Source organism: Hevea brasiliensis, chromosome 9 (assembly GCF_030052815.1).
Source record: "Hevea brasiliensis isolate MT/VB/25A 57/8 chromosome 9, ASM3005281v1, whole genome shotgun sequence".
Taxonomy (NCBI): domain Eukaryota; kingdom Viridiplantae; phylum Streptophyta; class Magnoliopsida; order Malpighiales; family Euphorbiaceae; genus Hevea; species Hevea brasiliensis.
This window is the reverse complement of record NC_079501.1, coordinates 2,465,469-2,493,418: the sequence shown is the minus strand read 5'-3', so window position 1 is coordinate 2,493,418 and position 27,950 is coordinate 2,465,469. Positions and strand designations below refer to the sequence as shown.

At 34.2% G+C, this 27,950-nt stretch overlaps 4 protein-coding genes across 4 annotated transcripts; 1 reads left to right on the top strand and 3 right to left on the bottom strand.

The window, feature by feature from the left end:
• Positions 1–540: 540 nt before the first annotated feature.
• On the bottom strand, positions 541–3,884 carry LOC110644549 (multiple C2 domain and transmembrane region protein 5). Its single transcript, XM_058152392.1, has one exon. It carries the CDS (start codon positions 3,790–3,792, stop codon positions 727–729), a length of 3,066 nt encoding a protein of 1,021 aa, XP_058008375.1. The 5' UTR covers positions 3,793–3,884; the 3' UTR covers positions 541–726.
• A 3,279-nt stretch (positions 3,885–7,163) lies between these two features.
• LOC110644559 (actin-depolymerizing factor 10) lies at positions 7,164–8,534 on the top strand. The gene is made up of 3 exons (XM_021797386.2): positions 7,164–7,309; positions 7,845–8,110; positions 8,269–8,534. The coding sequence occupies exons 1-3, from the start codon at positions 7,307–7,309 to the stop codon at positions 8,417–8,419; spliced, it is 420 nt and encodes a 139-aa protein (XP_021653078.1). The 5' UTR covers positions 7,164–7,306; the 3' UTR covers positions 8,420–8,534.
• Positions 8,535–9,549: 1,015 nt separating this feature from the next.
• LOC110644562 (uncharacterized) lies at positions 9,550–14,902 on the bottom strand. Its single transcript, XM_021797391.2, has 6 exons — positions 14,658–14,902; positions 11,026–11,549; positions 10,696–10,888; positions 10,543–10,607; positions 10,251–10,461; positions 9,550–10,148 (listed from the first exon to the last, which is right to left on the bottom strand). Exons 1-6 carry the CDS (start codon positions 14,817–14,819, stop codon positions 9,768–9,770), a joined length of 1,536 nt encoding a protein of 511 aa, XP_021653083.2. The 5' UTR covers positions 14,820–14,902; the 3' UTR covers positions 9,550–9,767.
• Positions 14,903–18,783: 3,881 nt separating this feature from the next.
• On the bottom strand, positions 18,784–22,239 carry LOC110644563 (uncharacterized). The gene is made up of 6 exons (XM_021797393.2): positions 21,962–22,239; positions 20,211–20,728; positions 19,869–20,061; positions 19,716–19,780; positions 19,418–19,628; positions 18,784–19,339 (listed from the first exon to the last, which is right to left on the bottom strand). The coding sequence occupies exons 1-6, from the start codon at positions 22,112–22,114 to the stop codon at positions 18,959–18,961; spliced, it is 1,521 nt and encodes a 506-aa protein (XP_021653085.2). The 5' UTR covers positions 22,115–22,239; the 3' UTR covers positions 18,784–18,958.
• Positions 22,240–27,950: the final 5,711 nt, after the last annotated feature.

Here is a 27,950-nt window from a genome sequence, read left to right as displayed (position 1 = left end):
ACATCCTAATATAATTTTTTTTTATCCGACATCTCAACATAAATTATAGCGTCAAGGAACAAAATTTGTTTTCCATTGAACTCCAAAAACAGACATCTATGGATCCACCATTTTGCCTTGGAGATGTCAGACGTGCTTAATTTATTCATTTAATATACAGGTACATGAACAGAGCCTTGTTGATTTCCACCATCAATTTTTCCATCAACAATGCAAACCTGTTTAATCATAATCTGTAATATTGTGCATCTTCTTTTCAAATCTCTATGGTGAAGTTTTGTTTTTCTTGTGTTTTCTCTTTTCTTTCCACTGACAGAAATAAATTTACACTCAAGGGATGTGTGCGTTTGAAAAAAAAAAAAAAATTTGTCAGAGCTCCACTGAATGAATTACTAATTCTGCCTGAATATGCATGGCCCTAGTAATCAACAGTTCTGTTCTGATTGCAGACAGTGCTGCTATACCATGCTTCTGGCAGAAGACCGTGAAAAAAGCTCATCTAGCAATGACATGACACTACGTTGTCTAATATAAACCTGGTTGCAAAATACGAAATTTCTACTATTAACTTTAGCGTACCAGTATGTGTATATATTTCCATGGAAGAACACATCAAACAGAAAATAAGAAGACAAAGCAAAGCTTTACAAACATCACCAACAAAAATAAACCAGAATCTGACGCACCAGTGAGATAGGCTTTGCCAGAAAAACCCCGATTATCAATTTACAACATACTATCTGTCCTAGCTGGCAGACGACGGAAGAAGTTAATCGGTGCTGATGGCGTCCTATGCCGGAACCTGGGATGCCTCATAGAGTAAAACCCAGCGACAAGAGCAAGCACCTGAAAAGGTGTTGCGTACAAGACAATGGCAGCCACTAGACAGAATGTCACAAATATGGTTGTGGCACGAGGATCCCGCCAACTTAATAGTGATTGAATTCTCTCCCCTTGGGTAACCACATCACCCACCACAGTTTGGATCCTCCCAGCCACACTCCTCAGCCGATCATACCTCATTCGGACTATCTCTGGGCTCCGAGTTGTTGGAAATGTATCAAACTCCTCATCAAGCTCATCAGGGTGTACGGCATCAGCACAAGAAATTCTTGTATTCATGTGTGGAGGGTATCTTGGTCGGATACGATAATTCCAAAGCCCTATTAGAAACATGTAGAGAAACACTGTTGGCAGAATCAGTTCTGGAAAACACACAAGCATCACAAACAGGAGGTGTACTAGAACCGTAGTGATTGGACTTTTCCACATGCAAACTTCACCGAACCATTTTCCAACAGCAAATAATCCAGAGAAAACAGACATCAGTCTGAAGAAGTTTGCCTTGCTCCTCCTCATGCTCCAGAGATGAGAGTTTGCATCAGACATGTATTCAACAACTTCTTTCCTAAGAGGAGGTTCTGCTCGACTAAGCCGTGCTGCCACTATGTTGACAGCTTGGTGCCGCAACATGTCCTGCTGCAAAACAGTCAATGGCCTTACATAATGCATCTTTGGCAAAAGGGGCCGTGTGTACAAAAATATCATGTTTGCCATTGATGTGTATGAAAATCGTATTGCCAGATGTAATTCACCCATCTTCTTGACACCAGAAGGATGAAGCACTAGTAGTGGATAAGAGTGTGTATATACGCGGCCAGTTTCAAGAGTAGAGAGTCGTATCCGAACCTTACCAATTTTTATATCCCTATCACCATTTGAACCACCTATATGGCAGTTGTCAAAAACTCCCACAGTAAGAACTGTTGCAGGATCATACACCTCCCAAGTGTATTGTTCATTGTATTTTGGGCTGAGGCTGTTGATTATGGTTCGAGTCCTGATCCACTTATGACCATACTTAGCTACACAATATGTATCTGTTGTACCTTTTCCATCCCTTGTTTTCATTGGGTGAAGTCCGTCAGCATTTAGAACACCAAGCTCCAGCACACCTATTGATGGCTTCCACAACTGCTTCGCTGTCGGTCGTAGATCAGTACTGTAGTGAGTTGACTCATCAAGCACATGGTACCCTCCATCAAGTACAACACGAAGATGGAGTCTGCTAGAGAACTTATCTTTCTTAGCCTGATGCTCATCCATGGCAGACGAAATGGACTTTTCCAGGTTGAACCACCGGCTATGAATAATTCGATCATCAGCACGCTTCTCAACAGAGTTTAATGGTATAACAACCTTGCCAACACTCTCATCTTTGTTGGGGCCAACACGATCTTCAACTGAAAGGATCAGATGATCTTCAAAGGGTTCAGCAGCAACAAACATTAAATCCTCATTCCACACTGGGTTCATTGTCCGAGTTTGGATCATCTTAGTCTTTAAGACCTGGTTACCTATCTGTACCCTGACATAAGCATCTGGAAACCGATTCTTGTCATGAATAACCAGGTCTTGAGCCTCAATCACATTAACCCGAACATACCATAACCTTGGAGAATGGTAAACTTTAGAGCGTATATGTGCAGAGATAGCGGAGGAACTATCAGTGGGAGTAACTGCATCAGAGTGCCAAGCATCAGGGAATGCCTCATCAGCTTGTGTACCATACCAGACGGCAAGCATGAGCTCCCCTTTTATTTTCTCTCCTTTCTTGTCTTCAAGCCTATGCCATTCTGGTGCCAATGGGCTATCAGGCGGCATCCGTGTTGGAATCTCATTCATATCAAATCTTACAATCCCAACAAAGTCATCTTTCACCAGATCCTTATCCTTGACTACAACTTCTAGCACTGATGATTGGATCGTGTCCCTTGCAAAGGCAAACACTTCATTCCATTCAGGGTTTTGCTTCTTCTCAAAATGTTTTGTCATTCCCTTGTAGTTCCCAACTCTTACTTCAACATATGGGTCAAGGCTCCCTGTCACATCCTTGGTGGGAAGATCACGAGCTTTGACAACTCGTACAAAAAGGCACCTCATCTGTTCAACAAGATCATAAGTGCTGGACATCCTGTTCCCACGTATGACTCGTCCTCCAACAATTTGCCCCCCTCCAAGGAAAGGACTAGTCTCTTTCAGCGCAAAATCAGCAGGCTGTGATGATGAATCAGAGTACATGCGAACAATTCTTGGAGCCTGAGGTTCAGATCTTATCTCATGAGTCCCATAATTCATTGCTTGCTGGGGACCTGCTGCCTGGACATATTGCTGTGGCTGTGGCTGTGGCTGAGGCTGAGGCTGAGGCTGAGGCTGGGGCTGGGTAGTGTTTGGAAGATGATGAAATGTATGTCTTGACTCAGTCTTGTCACTGGAGAACAGTTTTGGAACTGGATTTGGTATTTGTTGTTCTGGTACTTGAGCTTGGGCTGAACTTGTATTAGTAAACAGAGAGGAGTCCATTGCAGGAAGTGGGTTTGAGGATCTCATTGAAGGACTATCAGTAACAAATACTTTCAAGCCAAGCTCTCCTTTGACATGAGAAAGAATGCCTCGTTTTTCCAAAGGGTAATGCAAAACAACAGCATCAGAGTAGGGAACAAATGATGTCCCAGTGAGGCGAACCTTTCCAAGGAAAGATTTGGAGTTGTTTTCTTTACTCTGGTTGTATACATTGGCTTCAAGAGTGAGGTTGGAGATTTTGTTTGGATCAGAGATGTTGAAATAGAAACTCTCATTCCAAACAGGATTGAGATCTTTTTCTTTAGTCGTAGTGCGAAATTTCTGATGGTCAAAATGAAGCTCCACAAAAGCACTGGCTGAGCCCTGCCCATCTTTGGGCATAAGGTCATGTGCGCTCACAACCTCCACTCCTAGCTTGAGATTACTCATTGAAAGACGAAGAAGTGTTGAACGATAATGATACTTAGCTGCTTACAGAAATTGGCAGGAACAGATAATACCTGAAATAAAAGTAATTAAAAGATCAACAATGATAAATGATCCCACAAACTAGAACTAAAAGGTTAATCCTCAAACACCACACTGCATCTAAATACCCAACAAACTTCATGAAAAAGAGAAAAGAAGACAGTAGAGAGCTTTGAATTCAAGACAGGAGCAGTAACACATTCAATAGAAAATGAATTGAAGCCAACATTTTACAACTAACACATGCAATTTATTTCAGCAGAAACTGAAACATGGCTAGCAAAAATATTTCCTCTAGATAAAACGACCAAACGTTAGCAAGACCGTAATGATATCATTGATGTTTCTATCACTTAAACCCCATAAATTTATTTTTCGGTTGCAAATATATTAATAGATATAAGAGAGAATCAACCGAAGAAGTTTTGATAAGTTTAACGAAAGCAAATAAAAAATAAAGTAGAAAGAAAGGAAGATTCTATCAGAAAGCTTCAAGACTTCAGCTTCTTCTTATTATAAAAAATAATGATTAATGAATCACAAAATAAAGGAAACAAGAAAAGGCATATTGTCCTTTTGCTCCACTAGATTCCGGAGACGATGCAACAATTCAATTTAATTTCCTTTCTCATATTCTCAACAACAAAAAAGGAGAACATGAATATTATGGAATCAACCCATTAATTTTAAAGATCTTCACAGCTACCAAACAGAGCATAAAGCCGGATTTCCACAATTTGAACATATATTTTTTATATTTATATTTATTTAATTCGAGTTCGTAGAGAAAATGGAAAAGTTCAAATTTATTAGAAAAAAAAAATAAAGCGGCTTCAATTATTATGGTAGCTCATTTCATCTTAAATTCATGTTAAAGGTAACATATGCTACTATTTGCTCCCTTTTTTTCCCCAAAGAAGAGGGGAAAAAAAAAAAGAAACTTTTCTTTCCAACCAAACAGAAAAACAATCATGAAGCATGTAGCTTGACCAACAAAATCAAAATTTCTCAAATCCCTTCAACGATCAAGGGATCGTCACCTCAACCCCCATCCGCTTCAAACTTTTTTTTTTAAAAAAAAGGTAAAATAAAATGAAAAATCCAGCATTAAACATGAAACAAATACAAAACATCATTCATTTAAAGCGGATCAGACACAATAAGTACACAAGTGATAAACTTTGAAAAAAAAAAAAATAAAAGAGAATCAAACTCACCAGTTTCTAACTTGAAGTGTTGATGTAAGGAGGTGTACAGAGAAAGTAGATGGTTAGATATTAAGGTCCTAAAAACAGAGTCTAGAAGTAAAGGGCGAAGAAAGGAGAAGAGAGAAGAAGGATGGTTCCTGCGAAGATTCTCAGATAGAAATGGGAATGGAAAAAATGCAAAGAGAAAGACAGGCGTCTAAAACGAGCTAAAATGTTTTGTATTTCATTGACAAATAAAAGAAAAAAAAAAAAGACACTGAAAAACAAAACAGTAATATAAAGAGAGTATACTCTCTCTGTACTCTCCCCTCCTGTGCTTGCTCTGCCACTGGTTTCTGTTTTGTTGCTCCACCGCCCAGACACGCCATTCCGAAAATTTTTTAAAAATATATTTAATTTAATAATTATTAAATTAATTTTTATATGGCATGAAACAAGCATGGTGTGATCGTATCCATTGGTGATTGGTCACCAAGCGCACTCGGTTTTAACTGCTCGGCACGCGCCTCGCTGGTGTCGTCTAAGTCTTTTTTTAATTTTATTTTATAGGCTGTAAACTGTCATATTCTGTTTTGAAACAGAAATTAAATATTAACTAATTAACTTTGGTTATTTAATTACTAGTTGTTAATCATTAATAATAATTAATTAAATTACTAAATTAAATATTTTTTTTATTAACATAAAAAAACAAATTAAAAGTTGTTTTCTTAAAAATGTTTTAAAATGTAAAAGCAGCTTGGAAGGTAAAATTACAAAACTTGAAATCTGGGGGCGGATTTGATGGGCTACCTTTTGAGCAAAAACGAGTTGACGGAGGCGGAAGTTGGGATGGTTTGTCCGGTGATTGAGAAAGCATAGCATAAAGACCAAGTTGCTGTTTGGTAAGACTAAAAATATTATTTTTTAAATATTATTAAAAAAGCTGTTTTTTATATAAAAAATAAAATTTTTCAACAACAATATTAAAAAAATATATAAAAAGATTCAAAAATAAAAATTTTATAATCTTTGAAAGTTGGGAGCCAATCCCTCCGTGCTTCTGTTCACTCATTTTCCGATTAACCACCGCACGGCGCCACCCACCACCACCATCATATGGAGATGTGCTTAATCCTTCCTCACAACAACATAACAAAAATGAAAAATGCATGCTCGTTTTTAATTATAATATAATTACCTGTTAAACTTTTTTAATTAAAATAATGTCTATACTTGAATATTTTCTTGGATTTAAATAATTTTGTACAATTCTAACATGTTTGACTCACACTTAAAAATGAGGCGAAGAAAATTATTAAAAAAAATTAATTAGTAAAAATAAGATTAAAATAAAATAAAATATTAAAAAAAATAAAATAATAATGGAAGACAATTTTTTTTTATGCTGAATTTAGGAACCTTCAACTATTATGAGAGGGTGGTGAAATGCCACAAGTCTTCCTACTAAATTTGTAAAGTCAACAGAGATACTTATTGATTAAACATAGGTATATTTAATATAAATTCAAATTTTTATGAAAATAAATTTAATAATTATTTAATTAAATATTTATATTAAAATATATATAATTAATTAAAAAAATATATATATAATGCTCATATGAATTCGAGCGATTTATAATCACACCCATTAATCATTAGGAAAACTAGTGTAATTATCAATCAAACCATTTCTTACCTAACATTTATGGAACCAAAATTGATAGTTAAATGCTTGAGACTCAAAATTATGGGGTCATGAAAATTACTAGGAAGCCAACTTATGTGGAATGAGGTGTGATTTTTTTTTTCTAATTAATTAATTTGAATATTCTTGATCAAGGAGGCAAAACAAGACATTAGCATAAAGTCTATTGACTATTTTTTTTTAAAAAGAAAAAAAATTTATTTGAGAGTCCATTAAAATCCATCATATATGCAATGATAATGCTAACATCTAAATTGGGAAAAATGTTAATTTTAAGCTAAAGATTTTCAAAATTAATAAAACTTTTAACCATTAAAAATTGGAGATAATTAAATATAACGTGGCAACTTGGAAGTATGTTGTGGACGTGATCAGCTTAAGGAAGCAGAAGCCAATACCAACCCTTATTTTTCCCCCACAAAAATCTCACAATCTTTGCCTTTCTTCTCTTTCATTTTTCTCATGCTTTATCAAAACCAGGGAAGATCTCTCTTTCTCTCTTCTCTTTCTTTCACACATCTTTTCTATTCTTTTCCTTTTATCATTGCAACAGGTCTATATCTAATTTCAGGACAAAATGGTATGCTCTCAAATCTCTTATCTCTCTCAATTCGTATTCTTTTGCTGTTTTTTTTCCATAAATTATATTATGTCAAATCAACAAGAGATTAAAAGAAAAAAAAAAATCAGATCAGACTGCCTCTCTTTGTTAAAATTGTTTTATGGAATAATTATGAATTACATTCATGAAATCTATCCTTGTTTTCATGTCCAAATTTGATATTATTACATGCAATTGATTGAATCTCGTATATAAATCTTTATTTGTGTTCAAGAGATTAGATGACAATGGCAAACGGCTAGAATTGGACTTGAACTTAACATATATCGCTATCAGAATGACTTAAGCCATTTTAATTTGATGTAGAACAAGTCACATTCCAGCAAGAGCTACGTTAATTTATTTAATTTCATTCGATTAAATCTTTACTAGATTGACTAAGTAATAACGCAGATCCAACAGAGAAAAGAAAATGCATATTCATTTTTTGTTAAGTTATATATGAAAATGTCCCACAAAGTTCTATCTAATAATTTTTCTTACGTCGTTATAGGCGAATTCAGCATCTGGCATGGCAGTGAGTGACGAGTGCAAGCTTAAGTTCTTGGAACTCAAAGCAAAGAGGAACCACCGGTTCATTGTGTTCAAGATCGACGAGAAAAACCAACAGGTGATGCTAGAAAAGCTTGGGAGCCCCCAAGCATCGTATGATGATTTCACTAATTCCTTGCCTCCCAATGAGTGCCGTTATGCTGTCTTTGATTTTGATTTTACAACAAATGAGAATTGCCAGAAAAGCAAGATTTTCTTCATTGCATGGTAAGCAATTATTTCAAGTCCTTTTGTTTTCCCACTGATTATTACTAAACGTATTGAGGTTCCAATGAATCTTAAAGAAAGTTTAATTTGTTTAAGCATTTTTAATCTCTGAACTCATCACTAGGCGTATGCATGCTCTTCCACTGTTGTCCATGCAGGTCTCCTGACACGTCCAAGGTGAGAAGTAAGATGCTTTATGCAAGCTCCAAGGACAGATTCAAGAGGGAATTGGATGGCATTCAAGTTGAGTTGCAAGCTACTGATCCTAGTGAGATGAGCTTGGATATTGTGAAAGGTCGAGCTCTCTGAGTTCAGAGAAATCACCCATTATCTCTTCACTTCATCTTTTCCCCTTCATTACTTCATTGTTATTGATGGTTGTCTCAATTTGAGTTTGAATTATTAATGGCACGTATAATTGTTGTATTTGATCAAGGGTGTTGCTGCCTTTCTTTTCCTCTCCTCAATGATCCAACTATAATTGGTAGTCCATTTTAAAATTTTCATGCAAATATTGTTATCATAAATAAATAAATAAACAATATAGCTAATAGTATTAGAGTCAAGTGCTATATATATATATATATATATATATATATATATATAATCAATAATTGGGAATGTTTAATTTAATTTATTTTTAATTTTTATTTAAAAAATTTTGATTTATATCCAGTTTAATCTAAAATTGATGAATTTGCAATTCACTCACCATTTATTGTGAGAGTTACTTTTTTAATTATATTTTAATATTTTTATTATTAATACTTAGTTAATTATTTTTTAATTTAATTAAATATAATTTTTATTTTAATTAATTATATAAAATATAAAAATGATATTTTTTTTATATTTCATTTTATTTAATATTTTAATTTTAATTTAATTAATTGTAAAATATAAAAAGTAGTATTTTATATTAAAATATAAAAAATAAATATTTAATAAATGACGCGTGTAACACAAATTAAAGAGATTGAATTAAATTAGACATAAATCAAAACTTTTAAACTAAATTAATTAAAAGCTAAAAATAATTCAATTAGATCTCCCCAATAAAGGTTAGCAGGGAAGCTCATCAATAATCTCTAAGAGACTTAGAAAAATTGAAGGGCAGAGCTTACCCGGCTATTTGGTGATCGCTGAGCAGGAAAGGAGACGGTCGGCATGTTGTGCCTCACGGCAACATGCATCCTTCCACTAGGCTGAGCAAAATTAGGAGTTTGCAACTCAAGTCAACACGCAAAAGCTCCATCAAGAACGATTATAAAAAATTCATCATCTTAGAATAAAATTGAAAGACAATAGTTCCTATTAACCCATTAAAAAGAAGGGTGGTGGTGTTTGCATTTATGAAAAATTTTTATTTAAATCAGATTTATTATGAATTTAAAATAAAAATAAATAAAATTTATATATTTAATAGATTAGTCTCATCATATATTTTATATTTTTATTTGAATTTATTTAAAAAAAAATTTAAATTTATTATTTAAGTTCCATATTAATTGTGCTTTTAATCAAATTGACACAAATGTCCTTTTATCTATATGCTTGGCCTTTTAATACGTAGAAATTCGTAAGTTTTCTATAAAAGGTATATAATCAATTTTATATACCTTAAGATGATAAGCCTAATGTTATCCTTCTCTTAAGATTAATGATGATGAGAGCTCGATTGATTCTTCTTCAGATTTTCCCAGTATTCATTCTGCCACATCACTACTTGTCTTGTGATATTTTCATTCCTCTCTAAGAGAGCTTGAAGGGTTGGAGGATCGAAAGGAGTAGGCATGGTGCATGGAAGTGTGTCGCTAGGAGAATTTACCATTGACTCAACCATGAACTTTCTCCGTAAACCTCCCTCTGGACATGCCATTGATTCTGAGCAAAGCTCAACCCCTCCTGCAGGTATTTCAGGTTTGAATTTCAAGAGTTTTGCATACTCTCTCAACAAATGAAACATGTATGCATACACGTATTCCATTTGCAGATTTTCCTGAATAAATCTGCTTCCTGCCTTTCCAATGGCTTGTGCCTGTATTTAAAGATACAATATTAATACGCTACTACAGTTCATGGACGGTTTGATGAAGTATATATACGAAAATAACAATTGGGTTCAGTCCTTGTAGTATACCTTATGAGGGTGACTATTGCCCCATTCCACCGCAAACTTGATATCTCTGCACTTGTTTGTTGCACTAATGGGCCAATAGTGGTGCATTGGCACCAAGCTTCTCATGAAGAAATCGTAGTAATCAGGTTTTATGAGCAGGGTCATGGAATCGCATAATAGGATATACTTGCCACTCACTGACCATCCCCTTCCTTCTATATAAATTTTGTATCTTCACAAACCAATAACTTAATTTAAATCTAGTTAGCAAGCAAAAAACAATATATATATGAGAAAAATCTTTGATAGATACCTGTGGGTGCATTGGTCTTCTAAGTTTGAATGTTTAAATCCGTGCCTTGTTTCTTTAGGCCAGTTCTGAAGATACACAATATGAGGAGTTTACATACACACAAGAGTGCACAGATTTATATACAAGGAAAGACGTACAGCCAAGAGAACTAGCCTGTTTATGGAGGCGGGCATTCCAGTCATGCTTGTGTGAGACACTGCAACTCATAAGGTCTCCCCTGTTTGGTGTTACTTTTGGGTTCCCTTTCCAGTAGGCATAGGGCACCCTATCCTTCCACTTTTTTTTCTTGCTGCCTTCTATAATTCCCTCTAACATACTTTCCCATGGTTTTATGTTGATCTCAGCCCTATACATAAATGGAGAGACTTAAATTTTAAATCTTCCCACATTAACCTAATTTGTTATATATGTATTACTAATTAGAACCGAGAGATACCCATAAAATTATTCTCTTTAAAAAAAAAAAAAGGAAAAAGACATTACCAACCCCAAAAGGACCAATCAGGAAAGATGATGCCCAATTTGTCTGCATGTCCACAATATTGAAACACTGGAGGAGGCGACGAGGCATTAGGTCCCTGGTAGTCATGTTTTACAACCACTGGTATGTCACCACACCCAAACATGAGTTCTAGGTCAGGTACCCTGTCAGGATACAACCTCAGAAGCTGCAAAATACCCCATAAGGTAAACAAGTCTCTTGTCTGAAACGATCTACGATATGTCTCCACATATGCCTTCCCTTTGGAAATAACTAGTCTAAAATCTACAATATCTTTAGCTCTTTCCAACATGTCCCTCGAGATTCCTGTACTCTTCCATGGCCGGAGATCTTCGTGGATCCACCGGAAGTACTCCGGACATGAAGAGTTTGAAGATTCATGAGCTTCAAATGCCAACGAATAATTGACCTTGCATGTTCTGACTAAGCTTTCATTTGAGCAATTCAGGGGGTAGCCATTTGAATTCTTGGGACTTTTTGGGGTAAGAAAGTTAGAATACTGAAACTGAAACCAATAAGGTGATTAAATTGAAATTTAAATTGGGAAAAAAAACACTCACACTCTTAAGATTAGATAAGATAGGAAAAAATTGTGCAAATTATGATTGATTACATGAGGCAGAATAGTATGCACAAACGGGTTGCTTTCACATCGGTTTTGAGAGTTACACTATCGTAAGGAAAGAGTCCAGTTGATAAGAGTGAGTATTCATTCTTTATTAATCAACTGCTAGATGATTCCTTTTTCTATAATCCTTCGATATAAATTATGTTTGTATCCTTTCTCTACTCTTATAGGGTATGCAATCAATTTTATCTTAAAAAAAAAAATCAAGGTTTAATTTCGCAAGAGAATATTCAGAATTTTTTTATCATAAATGATACTTTTAAAATCATTTAAAAACTGTAAATATAAAATAAAATTATGTGTTATTTTTACAACTATAAACTTATTCCATATTATAAAAATATAAAAAATAAAAAATAATTTTTGATATATCTAAATTTTTAAAGGGTGAGGATTTTTTTTTTAGGGCAAAGTACTCTTTAATACCATATATTCGATTTTTTTAACATTAAAGGTATATACTTTGTTTTGTTTTAATTGAGGACAGAAACTTTGGCTCTATTTATATCGTAAAGAAAAATTGCTAATGGTGTTAAATGATAATAACATGGTATGCTAAAGTGGCATGTTTACATGGTGCCATGCATGATGTGGTGATGATGTGGCATGCCATGTCAGCACCAATCATTAAAATTTATGCCATAATTCATTTTGTTACCTAATGTTAAAAAGGTAAAAGTATATATCCCATATTGCTAAAAAAAAAAAAGAAGCAAAGTTCAAACCTTAAATATTAAACGCATAAAAATTTTGAAAGTATACGAAAAAATAAGCAAAGAGAGAGATAATGAAAAATAATGAGTCAGAGAGAGAGAAAGAAAGATATGGAAAGAGATAGAAGACTTTCTTATAGGGGTGAGCATTTGGATCAAACTGAATTTAATCGAATCGAATCGAATTAAATTATGAAAATTGAATTACATATTTTAAAAATTGAACCAAACTGAAATGGATAAAAAATTGAATCAAACCGCTCTATTTTGGTTCGGTTCAAACTGATCGATTTTATTTTTGATTGATTTTTTAATGTAGACTTGATTTTCAAATTATTTAGTCTAATTTTGACTATGGTTTGAATCTAATAAACATTAATCAATGAAATTAAACAATTTATATATATATAATTAAATATAATTCATAAATTCCCCCAAAAATTAATCAATTCAAAAATCGATTTGATTCGATTTGAATTTATAAGATTACTATTTGGTTCGATTCTGTTTAATTATTTTTTTTTCAAAACCGAACCGAACCGAAATAACTAAAATTTTTATAATATAAAATCAAATCGAACAGATTAAAATTTAAAACTAAACCGATTGAACCGAATTGATTCGATTCGATTTTTCAATTTAAACTGCAATCTGCTCATCCCCTACTTTCTTATGCATCTTTCTTCATCTCTCCCTTTCCCTCTTTCTCTTATTGTGTCTCCCTCTCTCTCCCTAACTCTCCATTTCTGTCTCTCCCTTTTTTTCTTCCTATTTGTCTCTCTCTATCTCTCTCTCACTATTTAAAACTTTCGTGCTTTAAAACGTATATGAAAAAATAAGGAAAGGGAGCGAGGAATGAGGGCGAGAAAGATAAAGAGAGAGATAAAAAGGAAGAGAGGGAGAAAGAAGGGCAAAGGGAAAAAGTGGGAGAGAGAAAGAGAGAGAAAAAAGGGAGATACAGTGAGAGAAAGAGGAAGAGGGAGAGATGAAGAAACAAGCATGGGAGAGTCAATTTATCACTATCTCTCCCCATATTGTTTATTCTCTCTCTCTCTCTCTCTATCTCTCTCTCTTTCTCTCTCTCTATCCTATGCTTCTCTTTCTTTTAGGATTTGAACTTTGATTTTTTTTTTTTGTAATATAGGACGTATACTTTCATATTTTTATATTTAGGTGACAAAATAAACTATGTCATAAAATTTGATAACGTGGCACCCAAGTATAATGTGACATGCCACATCAACACCACATCATGCATGGCACTACATCATATATCAACATGCCAAGTTAGCATCATTTAGCATTATTAGCGATTTATCCTTACAGTGTAAATGAAGCCAAAGTTTATGTCCTTAATTAAAACAAAACAAAGTATATGCCCTCGATATTAAAAAGGTCAAAGTATATGATACTAAAGTGTACTTTGTCATTTTTTTTTTATGATACACTTAATTATTAAATTATTAATATAATAACTAAAATAGTCAAGATTAACAATGGTGTTTAAGAAAGAAAAAGAACAGAATTTAAAATATGCAAAATTAAAGGCTATTAAATATTAATTACACCATTAAATAATTGTGTATTAATTTTTCAAATATAAACTAATTTTTTTATAAGCTAAGGATTTTATTCAATGAAAGGACAGGAAAAAACCTATCAGGAGAACAATACATCAAAACACCAGGACACCAGAACAGCCAGCAATACACCAACACACAAATCTAAAGAAATAAAGGGCTGCTCAAATTCAGAACAGAGAAAAGTAAAACTCAAGACCAAAAACAGAGCAGCGGATGAAGAGAACAGCATCAAAGCCAAACCAAGCTCCAATGATTAATCCAACTAATTAATAATGGTGTTTAAGCCAAGAAAAGTCAAGTAGTGAGGTTGCATAGCGTATTGTGTAATTGTGATGTGATAAAAGTGAAAGAGAAACGAAAAAAAAGGGTTGGTAAAGAATAAATGAGGCAACTTCCAGTTTCATGTGGAGTAATATTTGACTATTCGTTGCACAAAATAATTAATTTACCAAAAAAATCCTCTTTTTTCCTGACTAATAATTCTTGGCCGATCAAACTTTAACCAATTTCCGATGTATTAGAGCTTCAGATTGATTCTATAACAGAAGTTGGGATTGCATGATAACTCCTGGGAATTAATTCTTCAACATGACAACAGACCCTGCATCTAGCTGAACTTTCGTTTCTACAATTTCCAGTGGTCTTTGTTTATATATAAGATATGAAATTCATCAGGCAAAGAAACTTACAAGGTCAATCCTGAAAAAGAAGGCACCAAAAAGGAGGACTATGAAGAAAAGGAAGACAGCGGCTGAAGCCCATCTCTTCACAGCTCGAGAAGCAGTGGAAAAATAAGTTTGAACTTGATTTCCTTGCAAGGAGAAGGAGTTTACTTGATCTGCCATTGACATTTAGAAATAATAAGAGAAGATTGGCTTCACCTTTTGTGTAAGGCGATGGGGTTTATGGGTTTGAGGAGTATCACAATTTTTGCAACTTTGTTATTAAGTGCAGGACTTGCTATATATATATATTATTTATTTTTAATAAATAAATTTATATTATATAATGATAAGTGAAAAGAAAAAAAATCAATAAAAAATCTAACAAAAGTAACTCCATAAGTATAATGACAATAAATTTATCAGATGTTTGAGCTATATATATATATATAATTTAAATAAATTTTTTTATTTAAATTAATTTACTTTTAAATAAAATTAAATTTATTCTATTTTCTCTTCAAAGGACAAAGAAAAGAATCACCACTAGCCTCGATATGCATTTAGTTATGGCTGAAATATTCAAGATTAATAATGGTGTTTAAGCAAGCAAAGAAAAGTAAGGTTTAGTCGTTTTGTGCAATTGTGATGTGATATTGATAAGAGTTGAAAAAGAAATGAAGAAAAAACTGTTGGCAAACAATACATGAGTCAACTTCCAATTTCAAGAGGACTCGTACGTTATAATCTTCGAATATTCTTTGCATAATTTATTATTATTTTTTTTAAAAATCCTCCTTTTCCTAACTAATAATTCTTGGCCAATTGATATTTATCCAATTTCCAATGTAATAGAGTTTCAAATAATATTCGATACAAATATGTATATAATTAAATAATAAAAAAATATAATAATAATAATAATAATAAATATTATAAAAAAATATAAAATTTATATTTTAAAATTTAAGTTATTACGATATAAAGGGTTTAATATTATATTAATGCTGATGATTTATTAGATTTTTATAAGATTATTTAAGTATTTACATATTATAATTTTAATAAAAAAATATAATATTATTGAGATTACATTTTAAACTTTCATATCTAGCTTATTTATTTCTTAATAAATAAATCTATATTGTATAATGATAAGTTAAAATTTAAACAAAAAAATAAAAATTCTCGCGGAAAATTCCACTTGTTTAATGGATGTAGTGATGTTGTTTTCAACTTAGGGGCTTTGAATCTATAATACGACATAAGGAAACATTAAATGAGTTGATTAGCCTCTCCAATACTTAATTCAATATTAAAAACTGATAATGATTGAATGGAATCAAGTTAAGAAAAACATATTTATTAGTTTTTTATATAATGCTTCAGGCTTGATTAATTCCTATTAGGAATAAGAGTTAGTGTTAAAATGAACCTTAGGGTTCATCTTTTATCGAAATCCTATAAATATAAAGACTATGCTTTTAACTTATTTCTCAGAAATACTTTATCTTAATGTAACTTATCCGAGTTATTCGAAATTGATCACACTGAAAATCGAGCAATAGATGTCCAAGCTACGCAGGATAGCTTGGAATCATATTTAGATTAATTACCCGATCATGACTGCATTAATCTGTTATTTAGGTACTCGTCCATGGATACCATTTTTAATATTTGTAGTATAATTAATCCCGCCTTAGCGTTCGAGTCTTTGAGTTTCAGTTTGTGATTGATCAACTCATGATTTAATCGAATGGTTATCCTAATTCCACGTGGCACATCATCACTTGTTGATGTGAATAATCCCGAGAGAAAAATGTCTTGGCCAAAGCAAAACCGTTATTTAGACTCATCTAATTTCATATTGATTGGAATTTCGTAGAAAAGAAGCAAGCTTGTCTGCCAATGTTGTCAAGGTAATAGTATGGACTATGGAGAACTTGCCCTCACATGTTAGTTTTGCATTCCAGCACTCTTCCACAGCTGTGGATCTTTGTGGATCCACTAGAAGTGGTCTGGACAAGCGGAAGATGATACTTCATCTGCAAAAAATGACGCTGGATATATAATTCGCCTTGCATTTTCCTGACATGCTTTGATTGGAGCACTTGAGCTAGTACTAATTAACTACTAATCATTTGGCAATTATTTCAGCAGGCCCGTTTCTTGATTAAGGAAAATTAGTTGATAATTGCAGGGGAATCATATGCTTAGCATTTCAAATTGCATATTGTAAAATTTTGCGCATTTTGCGACTTTAATTTTTACTAGTGGATTAAAAGTGTAATCTCTCTAATTTTTAAATAATTATTTTATATGTAAATATAAATATTTTAGTCTGATCCCTAGTGTTGTAGGCTTTGCCTAAGTGTTTTTGTTTCGTGGCACTTTGACTGTCACCCGGATCTGCAATTTCGGGCCGAGCAAATAAGCTGTCGGAATCGTTTCGGAATCGGGATAAAGTTATAGGCTGTCCCACCATTTTCAAATACCCCAAACGCGTTCCAAGCGTTAGAATTGGCATAGGTAAACTCGAACTCCGAGTTTCTTCAATTTTATAGTGCTGGGCTTAGAATAAATTTTCATAAAATATTCGTGAGTAATTAGAATATTATAATTTCTTTTGTATTAGATTAGTAATATTACTAAGGACCGCGGGACAAAATTTAAAAATTTTTAGAGTTCATTTAGGTAGTTTTTGCAAAAAGGGTTAGTTGTAGAGATTAAATTATAATTTTTCAAAATTGTGGTTGTTGACTGTTTGAATGAGCCCAGGAGGAGGGGCCATGTGATGTGATTGAGATATGGTTGTGTGACTTGAGAATATAAAAGTGTATTTTAAGCCATTTTGTAGGTTGGGTAGGTCCTATGTATAGGGGGAATTCTATCTGATTTTCGACACAACTTAGAGTGTCTTTGGTTCTTTTTAAGTTTGTATTGAGTCAATTATATTAAATAATTGTAATATAATTATCAGGTGAGTCAGGACAGCCTTCCTCCTCTGTTCAGTTACTACAGTGACCTCGGTTTACGTCTGTGAGTAAAATATTGATTTCAATTATAATTTCAATATTATTATATGTTCAGACATGTCTATGCATCACTTATAAATATATATTTATTTAGTTAAATATTAGGCACGTTTTATATTACATCTTTATTTGATGAAATGTTATGGATGTTATTTTATGGTAATTTGGAGCAGTGTGCATGTATTGACGTATGTGTGGTGTGTAATATTGGATATGGATAGGACGGGTAGACGAGGCTAGAGCTTGACTTGCTAGAACCCGATCCTTTTATGAATAGGTCGGGGTAGGCACGGCTCGAGATAATCTCGCTGGCCCCGGCATTTGGTCTATTAAGAGAAAGTCCAGCTTGAGATGTATTCGCTAGCAGAGGTTGGATTAAGAGAGTTGTATAGAGGATCAGCTCCCATATATGTATTGTTTGAATATTATATAGGTTTGTGAGTGCTCCAAATTATCTTTTTGTTGCTTATGATGTGATTTGTATGAAAACTATGATAGTGTTGCATTACACTCTTTAGGATGCATTAATTTTAGATAGCTTTAGAAATTGTACTTAAAATTGGTATTTTACCCTCTGAGATGAACACTCATTCCTATTCACATATTTTTAGGGATACAGGAAGTCATTTATTGAGTTTAACCTGCTCTCTTCTTCACAAGTCTACTATCGGTATTTAATTATATTTTATTCTTTTATTTTATTATAGATCTCTGCATGTATTATTATTATTAGTGATGTATTCATTTGGATTTGTTATGTATGTATTAATTGGAGTTGTAAGCATGATATATAAGTATGCATGGATGATCATTGGGTTGAATGAGGGAGCTAAGCTCCCATTTGAATTAGTATTGTTATGAGTATGTGGAGGGTGAGCTGAGCTCCCCAAATTATTATATATATTGTGCTTACAGGTTGGGTGAGTTAAAAACTCTCCGTTGGATAGTCCATATTATGGCCGAACTCTATCTGGTTGATTTCTTGAAATTAGGCTAAATATGAGCCTTAGTATTGAGTCAAGGAATAGTTAGGCTTACTACGGGCCTCAAAGGCTTTAGACTAAATCAGGTTTTAGTGCTGGTCTGGCCCATAGGTTGAGTCGTGACAAAAAAATCAATAATTGAATGCTTATTTTATAAAATTAAGGAATTTAGGATTTCAGTTTCTTGTGTCATTTCTTTTGGTGAATGTAAATCCATTTGAAACATATTAACAATGTACGTATAAGGAGTGTTATGTGCTTTTTTATAAGCAAAAATTTATTAAGCCTAATCTTATCCTCCTCTTCAAGATTAATGATGATGAGGGCTCGATTGATTCTTGTTCAGATTTTCCCAATATTCATTCTGCCACATCACTACTTGTCTTGTGATATTTTCATTCCTGTCAAAGAGGGCTTCGAGGGCTGGAGGATCGAATGGAGGAGGCATGGTGCATGGAAGTGTGTCGCTAGGAGAATCTACCATTGACTCAACCATGAACTTTCTCCGTAAACCTCCCTCTGGACATGCCATTGATTCTGAGCAAAGCTCAACCCCTCCTGCAGGTATTTCAGGTTTGAATTTCAAGAGTTTTGCATACTCTCTCAACAAATGAAACATGTATGCATACACGTATTCCATTTTCAGATTTTCCTGAATAAATCTGCTTCCTGCCTTTCCAATGGCTTGTGCCTGCATTACAAGATACAATATTAATAAACTCTTCATGAATGGTTAGATTAACAATTTGGTTCAATCCTTGAAGTATACCTTATAAGGGTGACTATTGCCCCATTCCACCGCAAACTTGATATCTCTGCACTTGTTTGTTGCACTAATGGGCCAATAATGCTGCATTGGCACCAAGCTTCTCATGAAGAAATCGTAGTAATCAGGTTTTATGAGCAGGGTCATGGAATCGCATGATAGGATATACTTGCCACTCACTGACCATCCCCTTCCTTCTATATAAATTTTGTATCTTCACAAACCAAGAACTTAATTTAAATCTCGTTAGCAAGCAAAAAGTTATATATATATATATATGAGAAAAATCGTTGATAGATACCTGTGGGTGCATTGGTCTTCTAATTTTGAATGCTTAAATCCATGCTTTGTTTCTTCAACCCAGTTCTGGAGATACACAATATAAGGAGTTTACATACACACAACTGTGTCCAGATTTATATACAAGGAAAGACGTGCGGATAAGAGAACTAGCCTGTCTATAGAGGCGAGCATTCCAGTCATGCTTGTCTGAGACATCGCAACTCATAAGGTTTCCCCTGTTTGATGTTACATCTGGGTTCCCTTTCCAGTAGGCGTAGGGTACCCTATCCTTCCACTTCTTTTTCTTGTTTCCTTTTATTAGTCCCTGTAGCATACTTTCCCATGGTTTTATATTGATCTCAGCCCTACACGTAAATGCAAAGACTTAAATTTTAAATCTTCCCACATTACCCTAATTTGTTATATATTTATTACTAATTGCAAACGAGAGATATACCCATTAAATTATTCTCTTTAACAAAAAAAGAAAAAAGAAAAAAGAAAAAGACATTACCAACCCCAAAAGGCCCAATCAGGAAAGATGATGCCGAATTTGTCTGCATGTCCACAATATTGAAACACTGGAGGAGGCGACGTGGCATTAGGTCCCTGGTAATCATGTTTTACAACCACTGGTATGTCACCACACCCAAACATGAGTTCTAGGTCAGGTACCCTGCCAGGGTACAACCTCAGAAGCTGCAAAATACCCCATAAGGTGAACAAGTCTCTTGTCTGAAACGATCTACGATATGTCTCCACATATGCCTTCCCTTTAACAATAACTAGTCTAAAATCTACAATATGTTTAGCTCTTTCTATCATGTCCCTCGAGATTCCTGTACTCTTCCATGGTCGGAGATCTTCATGGATCCACCGGAAGTACTCCGGACATGAAGCGTTTGAAGATTCATGGGCTTCAAATGCCACCGGATAATTGACCTTGCATGTTTTCGCTAATGTTTCATTTGAGCAATTCAGAGGATACCGAATTGAATTTTTGGGACTTATTGTGGTAAGAAAGCTAGAATACTGAAATTTAAAAAAATAATAATTAAGGAGATTAAATTAAAATTAAAATTTGGAAAAAAAAAAAACAAACACACTTAAGATGAGATAATATAGGAGAAAATTGTGCAAATTATGATTAATTAAGTGCCATAATAATTTATATTCAATTAATTACATATTTTATTAAATATTTATTCGCAAGGAATTATTAGTCCAATTGATATGAACGGGTGTTCATTCCTTATCAATCAAGATTTGATTTCGCCAAAGAGCATTTATTTATTTATTTTATCTTTTTTTTATCATTAATGATATTTTTAAAATTATTTAAAAACTATAAATTATAAAATAAATAAAATTTTATTAATATTAAAAATTGAAAAAATAAAAACTATTTTTGCTATATGGAAAATTTGTTAAAGGGAAGAGATTTTTTTCACTTAATTATTTAATTATTAATATAATAACCAAAATAGTCAAAATTAATAGTGTATGTATAAGCAAAAATGGAATAAGAATTTAAAATATGCAAAATTAAAGGCTATTAAATATTACATACCCTATTAAATAATTGTGTATTAATTTTTCAACTTTAAATTAATTGCCATATTGAAATAGTCAAAAATTTTATTTTTGCTATATAAATTCTTTAAGAGTATTGTCCTATATTAGTTGGGGATAAGATTTGAGTAAATTTTCTTACTTTGAATTAATTTAGGCCACATCTATTTTTTCTGCAAAAGATAAGGGAAAAAAATTATCTTTTAACATGATATGCATTTATTCATGGCTGAAATATTCAAGATTAATAATGGTGTTTAAGCAAGCAAAGAAAAATGTCAAGTGACGTTGTATAGTCGTGTTGTGTAATTGTGATGTAATATTGATAAGAGTTTGAAAAAGAAACGAAGAAAAAACTGTTGGCAAATAATACATGAGTCAACTTCCAATTCCAAGAGGACTTGTATGTTCTAATCTTTGAAATTTCTTTGCACAAAAAATTAAATTTTTTTTTTTTTAAATCCTCCTTTTCCTAACTAATAATTCTTGGCCAATTGATCTTTATCCAATTTCCGATGTAATAGAGTTTCGGATTGATCTCAATAACAGAACTTGGGATTGAATGGAAAATCTTGGAAATTAAGTGTTTAGCAGGACAAGAGACCCTGCATGTAGCTGAAGTTTCGTTTCTACAATTCCTAGTGATCTTTGTTTATATATGAGATATGGAATTCATCAGGAAAAGAAACTTACAAGATCAATCCTGAAAAAGAAGGCACCAAAAAGGAGGACGACGAAGGAAAGGAAGACCGTGGCTGAAGCCCATCTCTTCACAGCTCGACAAGCAGTGGAAAAAAAAGTCTGAACTTGATCACCTTGCAAGGAGGAGTTTACTTTATCTGCCATTGATATTTAGAAAGAATAAGAGGAAAGACTGGTTTCAACTTCTCTGTTAGGCGATGGGTTTGTGGAGTATCACAATTCTTGCACACGTAATATTAAATACAGGACTTCATGGTGGATTTGTGCTCAACCAAAACTGTGGTTGGTGCGCATATTATATTAATTAAAAGAATTTTACTATGATTAAAATTCTTTTATTTTGAGAATTTATGAGATAAATCTATTGCCTCATAAATTTCATTTAATTTCATTCCATATTTATATATATTTATTTTTATTATATTCCATTTATATGGTTCATATTTATTCTTTTTATATAAATTTATTTTTAATTCAATTAATGTCATTTTCAAGATTATAATAATTTAAATTTAAATCTTAATCAAAATTAAATAAATCAAATAAAAAATATTTATTCTGTATGTTCAACTTTAAATCTCTAATTTTAAATTTCTCTTTTCTTTTCAGTACTTAAACAATGACGGGTTTAGGTATTAATTGAAAAGAAAACATTAAATATTAAAAATAAAGGATATGCTAAAATATATATAGAGAGAGACAGAATGGAAGACCCGGCGACCTCACGTTATTATTAATCTCATTAACAGTCGGTTTTATTGGTGGAGAGAGCACGTGGCACTATCAAGGTCTTCGGGTCGTCTTTCAACTTTAAGAGTTTATAAGGTGTATTCATATTCATGTATTTCTTTCTAAAAATATGGATTTTATTTACTTATAGTTAAATGAAAAATTATTTTATTATATTTAAAAGAATATTATTTTTTAATACTATAATATATGTAATAATCAACGAATTAATCATACTAATTTATGTGAATATTAACAATTTTAATTTATATATATTTTTAAATTTTTAATATATAAAAATAATATAATATTTTAAATTTTTATTAATTATTATATATTTTATTTTTATTATTTTTATCCCACAAACTTTTCAATAAAACTTTCATAACAGAAATAAATAAAATTTATTTCTATAATTCAAAAATATATATATATATATTATAAATTACTTTATAATAATGACTATATATTATAATATTAAGAGGATAATTATTACTTATAAGTTGCATATATAATTAAAGAATTAATAATTTAATTACAATTTAAAGTAATTAAATAAATAATAATTAAAAATAAAAAAAATTTAATAAAAAAAATCATGTGATAATATAATAAATAATATCAAATAATAATATTATAAAATAAAATATTACGTGACCATATCATAGAAATATATATATATATATATATATATATATATATATATATATATATATATTGAGTTTTTACCTTTTAATTAGGTTATTGTGTCACGACCTAACCTATGGTCCGGACCGGCATTAGGACCTGGGCCAGCCTAAAGCCCCCGAGGCCCGTAGTAAGCCTAACTATTCACTTAACCCAACTCTAAGGCCCATTTGGGCCCAATTTCAAGAAATCAATCGGACAGAGTCCGGCCATAAAGTGGACCTTTCAACGGGGAGTTTTTGACTCACCTGACCTGTAAACAAAATATAACATCAATTGGGGAGCTCAGCTCACCCTCCACATACTCATCATCATAAAAATAAATGGGAGCTCAGCTCCCTCATCCAATCCATCAATCATGCATAGAATATTTTTACAGGTCCACATAACAATTATATTACAGACCCGAATCATTTAAATATTTCTAACACATGCGAAAATTCTAGGAGTAAATAAAATTACACAAATATTGAATAACAACCTGCGAAGAAGAAAAGCAGGTTAACCACAATAAAATCCTCCTGTAGCCTGAAAAAAATATTGAACAGGAGTGAGCGTTCGACTCAGAGAGTAAAATATCAATTTTAACCATAATCTCTATAACTATCTAGAACTAGTGCACCTTGTAGAGTGAAATGCAACATCAACAACATTTTCACATCATAACATCAAAAAGGTAATTTGGAGCACTTACACACCCTGTAATATCAATCATAATATATGGAAGTTGATCCCCTATACAGCTCTCTTAAATCCAACCTGGTGCCAGCGAAGAACTCAAGCCGGACTTTCGCTTAATAAACCAAATCGGGGGTCCCAGCGAAGAACTCAAGCCGTGACTATCCCCCGAAGGATCGGGTCCCAGCGAAGAACTCAAGCCGTGACTACCCGTCCTATCCATAGTCCACACCACATCACACGCACGCCAACCCACGCACACTGCTCCAAATTACCACAACAACATCCATGGCACTTTAACAGTTATCAATGCAACATAAATCGTGCCTAGAGTTTAACTACATAAATATATGCATATAAGTGATGCATGGGCATGCTTGAACATATAATAATATCGAAATTACAATTAAAATTAATATTTTACTCACAGACTTAACAACGGTCACTGTGACGACTGGGCGGAGGAAGAAGGCTGTCCCGGCTCACCTGACAATTACATTACAATTTTTAATATAAATGACTCAATACAATCAAGAAAAGACTAAATACGTCCTAAGTCGTGCCGAAAATCCGGCAGAGTCTCCCTTATACCTAGGACCTACCCAACCTGCAAAAGGGCTCAAAACACACTTCTATATTCACAATCCATATATCCACAACTCAATCACATCACACAGCCCCTCCTGGGCCTATCAAATCAGTCATCCATCACATTATGTAAAATTTCAATTTAGTCCTTATAATTAATCATTTTTGCAAAAACTGCCCAAACAAGCTCTAAAAATTCTAAAACTTTTCCCCGCGGTCCTTAGCAATATTACTAGGCTATTGCAAAAAGAATCATAATTTTCTGAGCTACCACGAATATTTTATAGATTTTTAATCCTATTTAAGCACTAGAAAATTACGAAAAAGCAAAGTTCGGGTTTACCTTTGCCGATTCCGACCTCTGGAACGCCCTCGGGATGTCTGACAATGGGGGGGTAGCCAAAACCTTGGTCCAATTCGGAGACTTTTCCGGTAACGGGTCTGTCTGGACGGAGATTCACAGACCCGGTCAACTGTCGAATTTCTGCGACTTGAGGATACCTACACGAAGCCCACAACACGGGGGTTAGTACATAAATTTTTCAGAATTTTCTAAGCTCATTTAATGCTCGGAAAAACACTGCGAAGTTCCGTGGGACCCACCGAAAAACGGTGTCGGAAAAATTCGAAATTTATGTCGCCGCGAAGCTCTCGACGAGTGGAGCGCTCTGGTACTCTCGGTTTTCTCGTGGGATTCACGGTTTGTGAGAAATCTAGCTCGAAAGTCAAAATGGGCTAAAACTTCCCGGGCAAAAATTGGACAAACCGCTTGATAGATTTCGGTGTTCTTGGTGTCTATAGAAAGCTCTCGCCGAGTAGATGATTTTAGACATAAGACCCGATCCAATTGGGGGCTGGATCGGCCGGATTTTGGCCGGGAAGTCCACGCGTCGCGCGCGCGCTGCGCGTCCTTTCTAAGGCTGTTTTCCGGCGTTCCAGTCAGCGGCCGGCCGTGGGGGAGGACCGAGGTGGGGCGCCGGCGAAGTGGGAAGGCAGGGGAGGTGGCAGCGTGGCAAGGGGAGAAGGGAGGAGAGAGAAAAGAGAGAGAGAAGGGAGAGGGGTCAGACGCGGGCGGGAGGAAGAAGGAAGAAAAAGAAAAGGCCAGTCCGATTCGACCGGTCCGGTTCGATTCGGCCAGTCCGATTTAGGATACAAAATTTTAAATTTTTACTCTGCCTCGGGATCGAAAACGAGGTCCAAAAATTCCGAAAAAATTCCAGAAAACTCAGAAAAATACGTAGACTCCAAATATATTTTTAGTTTTGCCACATGGTCTTTAAATAAATTTTTAAAAATCATCAAAGTTTATATTTTCTGAAAATTGAACCCGATTTTTAAAATCCGAAAAATCTCAAAAAAATTCCTAAAATTTAAATAAAATTAAAATACCAAAAATGCTCATAAAATAATAAAATTTAAAATTTTGGGGTGTTACATTCTTCCCCCCTTATAGAAAATTCGTCCTCGAATTTTACACAAGGCAGAATAAAGCACATGATTATACATTGAACAGATAAGGGTACTTGCTACGCATGTCCCGTTCTGACTCCCAGGTGCACTCTTCCACTGACTGACTCCTCCACAAAACCTTAACCATAGGGATTTGTTTTGATCTCAGCTGTCTCACTTGGTAGTCCACTATGGCCACAGGTTGCTCCTCAAACGTCAAGTTCTCTTTTAGCTCTATTACATCCGGCTGTAGTACATGAGAAGGATCTGGAATGTATTTCCTTAGCATGGAGATGTGAAATACGGGATGAACGTGAGAAAGGTTGGGTGGTAGCTCCAACCGATAGGCAACTGCTCTAACTCTATCCGTAACCTCAAAAGGTCCAATATACCGAGGTGCCAACTTGCCCTTCTTTCCAAATCTCATGACTCCCTTCATTGGAAAAACCTTCAAAAATACATAGTCGCCTACTGCAAACTCCACATCCCTCCGTCTGGGGTCTGCATAACTCTTATGCCTACTGAAAGCTGTTTTCAATCTTTCCCTGATTAAGGGAACCATCTCTGATGTGTACTGCACTAGGTCTACATCATGCACCTTCGCTTCTCCCATTTCCGTACAACACAGAGGAGACCTACACTTTCTTCCATATAGTGCCTCATAGGGTGCCATCCCTATGCTGGAATGGTAACTGTTGTTGTAGGCAAATTCCACCAAAGCTAGCTGCTCATCCCATTGACCTCCAAAATCCAAAACACTCATGCGAAGCATGTCTTCCAGTGTTTGGATCGTCCTTTCGGACTGTCCATCTGTCTGAGGGTGAAAAGCCATACTGAAATTCAACTGTGTGCCAAGTGCCTCCTGCAACTTCCTCCAAAACCGAGAAGTGAACCGGGGCCCTCTGTCAGATATTATGGAAGCCAGAACTCCATGCAATCTGACTATTTCTCGAATGTAGAGTCGGGCATACTGTGCCACAGAATATGTAGTCTTCACAGGCAAGAAGTGAGCTGATTTGGTTAGACGGTCCACAATTACCCATATCGAATCATATCCTCGCGTGGTACGAGGCAACCCAGTCACAAAATCCATAGTGATCATTTCCCACTTCCATTCTGGAATAGGGAGCTCTTGCAGCTTCCCTGACGGTCTCTGGTGTTCAAACTTCACCTTCTGACAAGTCAAGCACTTGGACACAAAATCTACTATGTCTCTCTTCATGCCATTCTACCAATAGCTATTCTTCACATCATGGTACATCTTGGTGGAACCTGGGTAGACATTGTACAGTGTATAGTGTGCCTCTTGCATGATTTCATTTCTGAAATTGTCCACATCAGGCACACATATCCTAGAACCTTGCATAAGGGCGCCATCATTGGCAAACCCAAACTCACCACCTTCACCTTGCTGTACTCTTTCTATGATCCTCATCAATTGTTGGTCTCTGTGCTGGGAAACTCTAACTCTGTCCCGCAAGTCTGGCCTCACTGAAAAATGAGTCAACAATACCCCCTCATCTGAAAGATCTAGGATTAAACCTTGATCCATTAACTCATGTACTTCCCAAATCAACGGTCTCTTCTCCACTGATATGTGCGCCAAACTGCCAGAAGATTTCCTGCTCAAAGCATCTGCCACTACATTGGCCTTCCCAAGGTGGTACTGGATGGTGCAATCATAGTCTTTCAGAAGCTCCATCCATCTCCTATGTCTCAAGTTTAAATCCCTCTGTTGGAAGATGTACTTCAAACTCTTGTGGTCGGTGTATATCTCGCACACTTCACCATACAGGTAGTGTCTCCAGATTTTTAATGCAAAGATTACAGCCGCCATTTCCAAATCATG